Source organism: Cnephaeus nilssonii (genome assembly GCF_951640355.1).
Source record: "Cnephaeus nilssonii genome assembly, chromosome: 3".
NCBI lineage: Eukaryota > Metazoa > Chordata > Mammalia > Chiroptera > Vespertilionidae > Cnephaeus > Cnephaeus nilssonii.
Genome location: NC_137074.1, coordinates 71153403 through 71167150, shown reverse-complemented (window position 1 = coordinate 71167150; position 13748 = coordinate 71153403). Strand labels below are relative to the sequence as shown.

At 39.1% G+C, this 13748-nt stretch overlaps 1 protein-coding gene across 1 annotated transcript; it reads left to right on the top strand.

The window, feature by feature from the left end:
* Positions 1–12053: 12053 nt before the first annotated feature.
* CCDC54 (coiled-coil domain containing 54) lies at positions 12054–13037 on the top strand (the record flags this gene model as incomplete). Its single annotated transcript, XM_079763891.1, has 1 exon — positions 12054–13037. The coding sequence occupies one exon, from the start codon at positions 12054–12056 to the stop codon at positions 13035–13037; it is 984 nt and encodes a 327-aa protein (XP_079620017.1).
* Positions 13038–13748: the final 711 nt, after the last annotated feature.

Here is a 13748-nt window from a genome sequence, read left to right as displayed (position 1 = left end):
CCATAGGAATATCAAAGAAATTAAACTGTGGTGATGCTTGTTTTATCTTCATGACATATAAGAAAGAAAATTTTTGAGATTGTCTTGAAACATTTCTGTCTGTCTCTCTCCTTTTGTACCTCAAACTCAGTTTAGACTCATCTGGCAGCATGAGCCACCTTCCAGCCTCCTCACCCTCAGTCCTGAGGTCAGTCAGGATGCCATCAAGAGACCCAGCTGGCAGCAGATTTCTGGCTTTTCCTCCTTTTTAAAGTAATGTTGACAATTTTAAAAGAAAATCCCATCACATAGAAACAGGGAGAACTAGATCCTAAAGGATCAAGATGACACTGGTTGAATTCCAAATAAAAAGAAATGTAGAGAATAAATAGGAGATAAAAGATGAGATCATCAATGTGGACAAAAAAAAGGGGGTTCTACAGAAAGTAACCTCACACCATGATCTGATCCTAAATTTCCAACTGGGTTGGTCATGGTGGGTAGTCATGTCCCTGGCATATAACTTTTTAGTAAAAGGTTTATCTTTGCCTTAAGCAAGCAGTCCATTGTTTCTGTGCATCTAGATTAATACACCTTTGAAATAAACAGCCACCATCCTCCAGGGAGCACATAATCTTGTTAACTGTCCTGTAATCCAATGCTGGCCTTGCTTTCTCTCACCTTCTCGTGATCTTCCTTGGTTTCCCCTCTTTAATTTCAAGTTCATAAAAGAAATTGCAAAAGTGTTATTCTCCAGAGCTTTTGAGATCTTGCTTCCTGACAATTATTGTCAGTTTGGCTCAAATAAACTCTTATAAAATTCTCTACAGGTCTGGATGTTTCTTAGGTTGACACCAGTAACAGACCAATTTCTTTCCCTCTCTTTTTAAATTGCTCTATCTGGACAGCAAAATGCTGGGTTACTGAGTTCACTGATTTATAGAGAATATTCTTTTTATGACAACACCTACACCATAGATGTTTATTAAACATTTATCAAATGCCTATGATGGTCCAGGTACTGAGCTGTTTCCAGTATATATTTTCTCACTTAATTTATTCCTCTCAACAACTTTGTGAAGTACTATCATCTCTATCACATGGATAAGAAATCAGGGATATAGAAATTTTTAAGAAACTGATTGAAGCACCTAACCTGGTGATTTCAGGTTACTACTCACAATGTCCTCTTAAAAATCAGGTCAGTATGGTTTTTTTTCTCAAGTTTGTGATAAAAAGGCAAGAAAAAAAATCTCCAGTCATATCTAAATGATAAACCCTGCACCTAAAATCAAAATTTCAAATTCATAGGCTTCTTCCCAAATGCAATTCACTCTAATAGGTTTTACTCTGGGCTTTTCCAAACAGCAAGCTGAGCCATATCATCCAAATTTTTAATGACTCAAAATGAGCCTATTTGTGTTGGGTGTATGAGATGGTGAATAAATTGTGGGGGTTTTCCTTTCCCAATTTCTACAGTTGAAATAGGCAAAAGAGCATGGCAAATCAGAGATAAAAAATATCACCCTTATGATGGATATGGTGTAGCTGTGTGGCAACTACAGTCTTCCTAATATCCAACCTCAGAATGGAATTGACTCTCCACACTTCAGCCCTGACCCCTGTGTAGTGAGGTGGGGTCAGGAGGGTAGGGGGTTGGGGTGGCCGAGTCTTCCCTTGTTCAGCTGGTGGCATGGAAGACAGAATGAAGAACTCCCAAAGCAGGCAGGCAAATCCCAAAGGCAAAGGAAAGGAGGAAGGAGAGGAGTTATGTCTGCCCAGTTCCTTATCCCCAAACTCAGCTTTAGGCAAAGGCACGCTTCTCCCCTGAGGAGATGGAGAGAGGGCAGGAGAGATATGATAATTCTTGTCCCTTCTTCTAAAACACTGTAGTCTGAGAAGGGAGGGATCACCCCCCAAACACACACAGAGAGATATGTGCTATAGCACTGGAATGTAACATAGCCCATTCTCTTCATTTGGGACACATTGGGTCTCAGGCACTTCAGGACATGAACATTTTATTCATAACAGTCAGTAGGGAATAAGAAGTGAAATGACAATGTCCTGCTATGGGGAAAGTTGAGATTTTAAAAATGGAAAATATCATTGTCGCATATTACATGTGTAAGATAGACAAATAGATGTAAAAATCTGAAATTATATAGAAAGGAAAAAGAAAATGCCCACGGTGAGTCAGGATTAAATAGCCAATGGTTAATTTACCTCTCTGAATAAAGGAAAGCCACCAGGTGAGTCACTGCCCTGCAGCAATGACTCAGCAGATGGAGAGCCCACTTGTACAAGTAGGAAGAGGAGAGAGGAGGCAGAAAAGGGCTGGGAGTGGGTATGAAACAGGGTCTGTGTTTAATGATAACACTTCCTTTGTAAATGGTACTGAAAGAGGAGAGGGAAAAAGTCAAAATTAAAAATGACTTAGTTGTCCCACAGAGCCTTTCCTTCTTTCCTCCCCATCTGGGAAATTAGGCACAGGGCTCTGATGAGATAGGGTATGTGGCAGAACAGCTGCAATTGATAAAAGCTACAGGAACTGTGATGAAGTAAGACCCCTCCCACCACCAGCACAGGATGTATGGCTTAAAACCAGCAGAGTCCAGTTCGATACAACACGGTGACTAACTTCACCTAACGGTAACCCCAGCCACATACACTCATATATATCTATATATATAAAAGCCAAGCCTAAGTAACCATTAGGACCGGTAGACCAAACAACCAGTTGACTGGTAACTATGACGCACACTGACCACCAGGGGGCAGATGGCTAACACAGGAGTTTCCCCCTGGTAGTCAGTGCGCTCCCACAGCCAACCTCCCGCAGCTGGCTAACCTCCCGTGATCCCTCCCCCCGGCTGGCCAACTTCCCGTGGTCCCTCCCCGTCGCCGGCTGGCTCCGATTGCCCTGATCAGGACTGGGCAAGACGGCCCCTAATGGCCCTGATGAATAAATTGTGGGGACCCCACCCATGCATGAATTCATGCACTGGGCCTCTAGTTGTAATATATTAGCAAGCTAAACGAATATCCTGTGCCACCATCAAGCGCGTAAAGGTCACAAAATGGGCCACACAGCTGAATAAAGGAAAGCCACTCTGAGAAATCTCCACCCCTTTCTGGGGAAGATTATGAATATTCCTCCCTCTGACTGAGTACCCTACCCTGATTAAATGAACCTCGATAAAGGAAGCAAATGCCACTAAAGTAGGGCTGCTCTGTCTGTGCAGTAGCCCATTCTCTGTCTCACTGTTTCACCCTAATAAACTCACTTCACTTTAAACTCTGTGCTGGTTTGTGGTTGAATTCTTTCCTGCACAAAGCCAAGAGCTCACTGTGGGTTGTAGCCTCTCAGTCCCCGGCTCCCCAGGACACCTGCATCAAAAGCTTTAAGCGAGAGGAGCTGCAGGAGATGTGGCAGCCTCTCTACTGCTATGGGACTGAGGCCTGGCAGTTCAGTCTCAGATTTGGAACCACTTCTGCAAGTTCTACTCCTAAGGCCTATCAGAATTTCATGATAAAATATTGGGTATGTCACTTCCGCTGTTTCTTAGTTCCTTAGCAATAAGTTTAAGACACTTAATTTTGTAGCTTTGACCTCCCAATACCTCTTCTAAAATGCTTGCCATGCTCTCAACTGATCACCAGAGATAACTAGAGGGGTCACCAATGTTCATTTCATTCACTCAGCTTCAGAGGCCCAGGTGGAACTCCAGCCTTGGGTTAATGCCATTTTTCTTGGTTTAAGTTTCACTAAAACACTATATTCATCTTTATTGAAAACCTATTGGTATACAGCAGGCACCAAGCTAGAGACAGTGAAGACAAACCAAATAGGAACGCTGATTTCATGGTGCAAAGAACCAGACTTTCATCTACCTAATCTCACTCATTCTTAAAGGTTTCCACTGCAACCAATTCCAAACCACTACATTTCTATGGCCTCCTCTCCTATGATCCTGAAATAATCAACTGCCTTTACTCTGAGCAGTTCATGTATTCTAAGCTCTAAAACAAAACCACCTAAAGGCTCCAGACCTCTTAGTAACAACACACCCACAACCAGATATTGAAGTGTGAACCACTCTTCTTCTCTTTCTGTCAGGAATTATACCCTGGGGTATAATTTATAGTGTCCATAAATGCCTTTGGGACAGGAGACTGGAGGTTAGGTCTGTGAATCACCTAAAATTATATGCAGAATTATATGCATATGCTGTTTCTAAGGGATGACTGCAAATCTTTCTTTGGATTCTCAAAGGAATACTGGATCTTCTGTTTTAATAGGCTTTAAGCAATTATGTCACTTTTTTAATCATTATAATGAGCCTGGCATCCATTTTTTTTTTTTTTTTTTAGTTCTGATTTCTAATAACAAAGAATGTGATTTCTAGGAATGTTATTTTGTTGTTGTTGTTGTTTTTAAGTTCCATTAAAAAATTTAAATGTGAAGTTCAATGGAGGTTATGGTAAAGCTTTTTATCTATTTTAGTATGTAAATTAGCCAAGGGCTTAAGCCAGCTTGCTCTCATTTTATACTATATTATAGAGGAGAAACTTGGGCACCTAAATAGAATGAGTGGTAATTAATTCTCATAAGTTACAGCGAGAATCATAGCCATTAGTGCCAAAAACTGAAGCTGAAAATTATTGAAATATGTGTCTAATAGAACTGCCTTGTCATTCTCCATTTCTGTCATTTGATACTTACATTATATTAAGACCATCAGAAAAAGATCTCAAATTTCCAGAAAGAGAAGAATAAAAAAAGACCTAATTCTCAATCTTTAGTTAAATATTCTTAAGGACCTTTTATACTCTAATTGGCTTTTGGCACGCCCGAAGCAGGGGCAGCAACAATATCTATTCTGGGGGGTGCCAAGGGAAAGGAGCTTTTAATAAATACTTAAAGCCATGAGTAAATACCTCTCCCCTTAGCTCACAATTGTAGAAGCCTAGGTAGAGAAGAAAGAGGAAAAGAAAACCTTCAGTTTTACGATTGCCTTTTGGGCATTTTCTATTCTGTGTGTAACCAGAGAGTATAAAGAGAAATAATATATTTGGGAAGTTAAATAAGATCTTTGCAATCCAAACCCATTACAGGAGAAAGGACACATGTAGCATTTAAGGAGGGAGAGAGAATGACTCTAAAATCAAACTCCAGAAGAACAAACACTGCAGAAAAAGTGCATAATGGTAATAGTTTAAGGGTTACATAAATTTAAAAATTAGATGTTTCACGATAACCTTATGACACTCCTTCAACATCCACACATGGCATTACTGCTGTTCTCACTGCACATGTGAAACAAAGCGGGAGGAATTATGCCCGGGATGGAGAGCAGACTAATCACAGAAGGAAAGATATAGCCAAGGGACAAATACGCATTGACTTCACAGAGATACTGGTGCAAATTTCCTCGGAAGCATAAAACGTCATAACAACAGATGTCTCTCAGGGTTAGCAGCATTAAGGAAAACCAGCGCAATCTTTCACATTATAATCTTTAAAATTTTAAGCCCAGAAAGAAAATAGCTTCCTGGATTTTGTAGTCCGAAGTCCTATAAAGCATCATTGCAACTGAAAACCCAAACACTAAAACAGAGTTTTTCTTCCAATTAAGATATAGTAGCATATAGACAAACCCAAGTAAGACAACACAGCAAAGTACACAGTATTTATAATTAAAAATGGGAAAACTAACATTCTTCAATTTGTACACTTGATGATTTCTGGATTTGTTTACATTTTAAATCCCCATTCCTATATGATCACTATGTATTCCATGTCTTTTATTTTCGGTGTTTCTTAAATGAAGTTTGGTGCAATTCAGGAACAGGACAGCAAGTTAACCCAGGACTGCACCCATCACATAATTATTTTTAAAAAGATCTGCTAAGTGATATAAATTCAGTGAAACCGAGGTGTTTAAAGATAATAACTCACTGAGTTTATTCACCGGTGCCATTAAAGGAAAGAGGTCCATGGTTAAGCAAAACACACTTCTCTTTTGCTTCCTCTTTCTTTTTCCGGCCATTTATTTTTATGGCTACATCAATTGTGCACATCAAGACTTATAAAGCACTATGAAAAGGGTGTCAATCATAAGCTATGGGGAGCAGAGGTTTAACAGCAATCTTGGAGAAGGGAAACCAAGAGGTGAAGTTGAGCATTACAGAAGTTGAGCAGCCTTATATAATATATTACCAGCAAAAGGCAAGCATAACAGAAAGAACGGGAGGAAGATGACAGGGAGGAGAGATTACATAAAATACTAATGTGCCCCCAGGGTTCTGGAACTAAATGGTGACGGGTATGTCTAGATAAGCTACAGAGAGCTCTTTGTACATTTGGAGTTCAGAGTATAAAATGACATGAATAAAGAGATAAGTGCCTGAGTACCCTAGATGGTGACAAATGCGTTTGCAGGCATACCCACAGGGACTTGGAAAACACACTCATTACCTGTGGTTCCCTAGAAGCCTGAAATACTCAATATGGGGCACATGGGAAAGTATGCTGGGTACCTTAGTCACGTCTATGATCGGTGCCATTAACACCAGTCCTGTTACCATCACTACAGAGTTCTCTCTCTCATCCACGCCTTAGCTGTTTCCAAGTTCATAAATTACCTCCTTCTGCCTGATCTCAATTTACCTCTCTTGCCATTTAACTACTTCAAGTCTCTGGAGAAGCAATTATTAAATCCCTATCCCAAAATGCTAAATGTTCCCTTAGGAGCTGAGAAAAGTTATCATAGATTCCCTTTATGAAGAAAGCAATGTGTTCCCCAGCCACCCATAGAATTAGGCTCAGGAGAGACCCAATGTATATCTTAATAATCATCCACAAGGGCATTCATCCATGAATAAAGATACACTGAGCACCAACTACATGTTAGGATTGTGACACTGGAGATATCGAGTTGAAAGCAAGTTTCTCCTCTCAAGGAGCTCACAATCTAGAGGGGAGATTGGCACAACAATGGCATACAGCAATACTGTCATCGTGTGTCAATCACTACTAGGTAGGGACACAGAACTTTCAAAAGCTCTAGTAAGTCCACGTGGAGGAGCCTGGAGAACAGACAGGAGGAACATATTACCTGGATGTCTCCTAAAGGACTAGTAGAAACTTGCCTGGGTGATAAATACATGGAGGACATTCCAGAAAGGGACCCCACAATTTCAGTTATTGTGATGAAATAAATAGTATGTGAAAGAAAATGATCATTCCATCATTTCATCAGAGTTGTTCATCTTATTTGGCCGGGGATTCATATGATTTTAAAGTGTTATCCTGAGCATTTATGGACACCGTAGAGTGAAATTTGGCCCCGTCACCCCAAGTGTCCCTCTGGCCAAGCTGCCTTATCAATGGCAATGGCTCCATCATGTCCTTCAGCAAATAATGCGGCATCACTGCCTGCCTCTTCCTATCATATAAACACTGTGTCTTTCCTTTACTCTTCATCCCTTGGCCCAGTGCAACAGCTCTGATGTCAATTTTGTTCCTTTCTACTTCTCATAGCTAAAAGGAAAGAAAAGTAGAAGAGATGGCTCCACTTTGAGATCCTTAATAACTACTTGGCTTGTGAAACACCAGATCGAGGCTCTCTGATTAACACATTCTTATCCACTTGGGTCAGCAACCCCCTGATTAAATTTGAAAGACCTTCCTGGTTCCTGTTCCCTTAATCTTTTTTCTCTGCACATGATAAGTGATATTCAGGTGGGAGGCCTCAGGTTCTTGTAAACCTGGTCCTCAAATTTTGTGGGGGATGTAAAAGACCTTCAAAATTTTTTCATCTTCACAACCACTAAGGGTACTTGAACAATAGTAGAGACTATTGGAGTAACATAAAGGTTCCAAATAATGTCCAATTGCTAGCAGAATAGCTATAACTCTACTAACTAAAAAGAGAAGCATATTGAAAAGGATGTAAATTAGGGTAAGTTTTAAATAGATCAGCTGGACTCTACCATAATAAATTTATAGTTAATTTACTCAAAACCACTAGTATTTTAAATGTTAATGATATTATCTATTATTAGAATCACATCTCTCCAATGGTCATTCCATGCCAGTCTTTCTGATACCACAGCTTGTTGCAGTAGCTATACTAGGAGACACAATATTGGTTTATCCGACCCTGTTTGCTGCCTTCTGGTGCTTTTCTAACCCAAATGCATTATCTGCATGGCATATGGAACAGTGAGCAGTACTTGTTTATGCCATGGTCATATAGATGGTGGAGTGGCCTCTTTACTGAGAGAGTAATGCACTGAAAGAGACAGTAGAGTTAAAGCTTAAAGCTCTTAACCATTTCCTACTTTCATTCAAAAGATGAGTGAGAAGAAGGTAATCAGAGAAAAGGAGGAAAGGAGGTTACAAATACTAAACACCTTAATCCTCAAACCCACTCTATGAAATAGGTGCTATTATTATCCTATTGTACAGGCTTGTGAAAGGTTAGTAACTTAACTAAGAGCACCGAGTTAGTAAATGGGAACACCTTGAACTCTGAACTTTCTGGCTCCAAATACCATTCCTGTAAATGCATGCCTCCCGGAGAACATTTTTCCTCAGTGAAAATCCACCATTAGGTTCCAGTCTTCCATGTTATTTTATTTCTAAATGTCTCCATATATCTGGCAAGAACGAAAGGGTGGGAATCAGCTCATTCCCCATTTTCCATTGACCTTTTAATTACATTTATTGGGGTGACATTGGTTAATAGGATTATATAGGTTTCAAGTGTAAAAAAATTGTATAGTGCACTGTATGCCCACTACACAAATCAAGCCATCATTCACTTGTTGATTGCTCTTACAATTTCACCCAAATCAATAGACTTATGTCCTCCCACAATAGGTTCCCACTGACCATCAAGCCCCAAATAGGCTGAGCTCCTTTCCTTAACATTAATAAATACGTAATTGGAAACCCAGTCAGGTTTATGCTTTTATCAAACCCACTAGATTAATTTGTTTCATAAAAATAATCAGTGGACAAGAATAATTTTAGTTTAAAATTTTAAGTCTATTGTTCTTTATTATACAGTTGTTATACTACTATTACAATAAGGCAAGAATAGCCTTAGTAGCTTTAATAAATAAAATAACCAACCAAACATTTAGTTTTATAATATTGCTAAACAAATAAAATTTTAATCAAAATGTTTTCAATAACTATATAGTGTGATTTTTCTAAAAAATGAAATGCCTATCTCTTTCTGAGTTGGCAAACAGGTATTTTTATCATAATTGTCATGGCAGTAGAGATAAAATATATGCACTCTGGAGCTAGAATGTAAGGATTTTAAATTCAATTCTTCCCATTCTTTAGAAGAAAGAAAAATTACTTGACTTCTCTGAATTTCAGTTAAATAAGCTAATATTTAGAACAGTGTCTGGTATTCACCCAATAACTATTAGCTGTTATTACCCCATTTGGAGTATTTGCTACAAGCAATCCCTTTAATTTATTTGAGAATTCTTGTAAAGTGAGAACACCTAATCCAAAAATTCCCCCAAATGTAATGAAATTTTAATTCTAAATTTAACAATTAATGAAGATGATATAACGGTACACTTTGGAGATATTTAATTAAACATTTATTGTTTCAATCTCATAGCTTTCTTTTAGTATTCTGAACCCATTATTTTTTCTTTCTGCTCTCAGATATTTTTATTGGCTCTTGACAACCTCATGGGCCCTAAGCACCGTGTCTACAGTGCTCGATGGATAGAACGGCCTTGTCTTAGGTGAATGGGGCAGCTCTGAACACTACCTTTTTGGCCCCTAGTACTATTCCTTTGCTAGTCTGCTTCCTGGAAAACATTTTTTTTTTCCTCAGCAAGAGTTTGGAAAGGTTTCCAGAAGTTTTCATGAGGTTTCTAAATAGAGATTCAAAGATAGGACAGTCAAGGAAAATCCCAGATATCATTGATGAGCCAAAATTCTTAAATTACTTTGGCTTAAATTCAGAGTTTGTACCAAAACCTAAGCCAAAGCTAGCCCTGTAATTAGGCATAAGTAGGAGGAAGAATGATTTAGTAGATGGTTGGGACTGGCACTGATTCTATAGGGAATATCCTTTTTCATAAAGTGGAACTGCACCTTGATAGACAGCTTTATCATGTGATTTAAATTCCAAAATATCCAGTCTTAGGTGACCAAAGAAAAAAATTAATGTTTACCTCAATATATAAAATAAACAAAACAATATTTCAAAGGAATGAATTTCAAATATTATTATTTTTAAAAGCTTAAGAAGAAACATGAAAAATGTCTGCTGTTTTTTTAAAGCTTAAGGCCGTAGTTCTCAAGGTGTGGTGTACAAGGCATGATGAGAGCAAAATTTTTTCAAAATAATATTAGACTGTACCATGTTGACATTTGCATTTTGCAAATTGCATTGCAAAAGCAATGGTGGGTAAAACTTAGCAGAAACCAAGGCAGTGGCAGTAAACTGTATCAATAGAAAGAAAAGAAAAAGAATACAAGGAAATGCCAGTTTAGCTCTAGATACCCTTAATGAAGCAGTAAAAATTTAATTTTCTTAAATCTCAACCCTTCAATATGTCTTCTTAACATTCTGTGTGATGTAATAGGAAGTACACACAAAGCACTTCTGTGGCTTACCAGAGTGTGGTGGATATCTCCAGGAAAGTATTTATCTGAGTTACAAACTAAACTAGCTGCTTTTTTTCATGAAATATAATTTATATATTTATAGATAGATGATAGATAGATAGATAGATAGATAGATAGATAGATAGATAGATATAGATATAGATATACTTCAGAGAGGAAGGGAGAAAGAGGAAGACATCAATGATGATGGAGAATCATTGATCAGCTGCCTCCTGCACACTCCGACTGGGGATGTGTCCTGACCAGGAATTGAACCATAACCTTCTGGTTCATAGGTCAACACTCAACCACTTAGCCACACCAGCCAGGCATGAAACATCATTTAAAAATTTTTAAATTGGTCTTGAGAGAAAGAGAGAGAGAGAGAGAGAGAGAGAGAGAGAGAGAGAGAGAGAGAGATAGGAGAAAGTGAGAGAGAGAAACATCAATTTGTTCTTCCACTTATTAATGCATGCATTGGTTGATTCTTGTATGTGTCTTGACCAGGGATCAAACCCACAACCTTGACATATCAGGACAGTGCTCTAACCAACTGAGCTACCTGGTCAGGGCCATGGAATATCATTTTTACCTGAAAGAAAAACTGGCAGCAAACTATAATAATTCATATTTGGGTATTTGGCAAGCATTTTGGGGGAAAAATGGATGGAGGGACCTTATCTATCACTTTAAGGAAAACAACCTACAAGCTTAATTAATTTCAAGCTTTTCAAGCTAAAATTAGAATTTTGAAAAATTTTATCTGCTACCATGAGTTTGGCCTCTTCCCAGTACTAAAGACTATTTTCTTCATATACTTCAACCAAAACAACATTTCACAATAGCTGTAATGCAGAAGCAGAATCCAAGTGTCTTCTACTAATCCAGGTATTTAAAACATTTGCAAATATATAAACAATGTCACTCTTATTAATTTCTTATTTTGAAAAATATTATTTCTTTATGTTAACATGTAATATTGTTATTATTTTATTAAATTAGTATCCTAATGCTTTCTTAATTTTAATTTCTAATATGGAATATTAATTGATATAACCAATATAAACGAAAGGTTTGTGGTCTTCAATTTTTATGAGGGAAAAGCAGTTCTGTGACCAAAATTTTTGAGAATTATTAGCCTAAGGTTAAATGGAATCTTAGCTAGCAGCCATTGTGACATCAGAATCAGGTCAATAATCACCATATGAAAGAGTCCATGCAGTTGACCATTATTCACAAGCACTGCCCTGAAAGAAGCTAACCAAGAGTACCTACTATTACCCTTCATGTTCTCCATAGGGCATTCTACAATGTTACCAGGAAAGACATTCAACAAATAGTAAGAGAAAGACCATTTCATTCTAACATTGCTTCTTTCTTTGATTCTCATCAGGTCTCCCACCATCTTGGCTCATGAAAGATGTACAAACATCAAGCCAAAAGAGTAAAAGCAGCTGCTGGGAAGATGTGGCCTTCAAATCTCTCCAAGATCAGACAATCTCTTAAAAATGTTTACCATAATTTTAATAACCAGCACCCAGATTCAACTAGAAATCCAACTATAACTTCCTATGGTTGTGATCAAGATGACAGTACTGATGAAGAAATGAGTGTTATAGGAATGCTCCAAGATATTAAAACTGCCCAACTGGACCTCCTCAGGAAAATGACTGACATTGTCAGTGCAGTATCAAAATTCCAGGGAAAGACTGACTTTTATCAGAAGCAGATGGAGGTACTAGAAACCAAAATAAATGTTAATGAAGACAAGCAATGCACAACAACTAAAGATATCTTCTCTATGAAAGAAAACATTGATGCTTTAAAGAAGAAGGTAACAGAACTGGAAAACCAGCATTCTTCTTCCAGAATATATTGTTCAGAAGTTCTGGAAGGAGAAAAGGGTAAAGAGGTCATGGAACCACTTCACAAACTCATACAACCACAAACTTTGGAGAACACATTGGCTTCTACAGAGTCTGAAATCTCTTCAGCAGAACCAGAGAAAGTGCCTAGTTATTCTGATCCCACTGATCATCTTGAGGGAAAAAAAATTTCTCCCAAAATTAAAATTCTGAAGCAAAGTAACCATCAAAATTCATTAAAAAGCTTTAAAAAGGCAAAGTCAAGCATTTATATTTACCCAGACATTAGTACATGGATCAAGCTAACTTTTGTCCATGGAGGAAAGTGGAGATTTTTTCTCAGTGCTACCAAGTTAGAAGAATTCATCCAGTGGCTTCTTTCTAGGCCAACCATCCCTCCTGAAGAACCACAACTCATGACCCAGAGATACTGTCCACTCACTGGGCCTATTGTGAGCTTGACCACAATCTGTCTCTCTGTTTTCAACTACATTTACTGTCTCTTCGGTTTTTTAAAGGAGGAAATAACTCGACTATAGAGTTATATTCTGCTTTGCTTGGCACAAAATAAATGTAACCTCATGGCTGTAAGCATTCACACATCTTTGTGGTTGCTGTGAACTCCTTGCTCACATTTCTATACATCTACAGTAAGTTAAATTATATCATCCCACTGGACAACTGTGGTGCATTTTCTGTCAATGTTCTTGTTTTCTCATAGGCAAAATTCATGAGGCTCATCCACTGCCCATCCTACCTAATAAAAGAGCAATATGCTAATTGACCGTACCTTCGCTACTCCCACAGCCAATCAGGGGTGCTATGCAAATTAACCCAGCAAAGATGGCGGGGGAGGGGGCAGCACCCGCCGCAGCCATTGAGACCCAAGCCCCGATCACGGACCGGGGCAGGCGGGGCTTGGGTCAGCGCCTGCCCCGATCGCGGACCCAACCAGCGCGAGGCCCCAACCGTGGGTCCCGGTCCATCGGGGGTCGGGGGAGGCAGGGTGGGCAGCACCAGGCCCCACATGCAAAGTCCTGTATCATCAGGGGTCAGGGGAGGCAGGGCGAGCAGCTCCAGTCCCTGCCTGAAAAGTCCTGTTTCATAGGGGGCCTAGGGAGACAGGGCGGGCAGCACCAGGCCCCAAATGAGGGGTCCAGGTCCATAGGGGACCCGGGAGGCGGGACAGGCAGCACCAGGCCCTGCAGGAAAAGTCCCATTCTGTTGGGGGCCCAGGGAGTCCAGGTGGG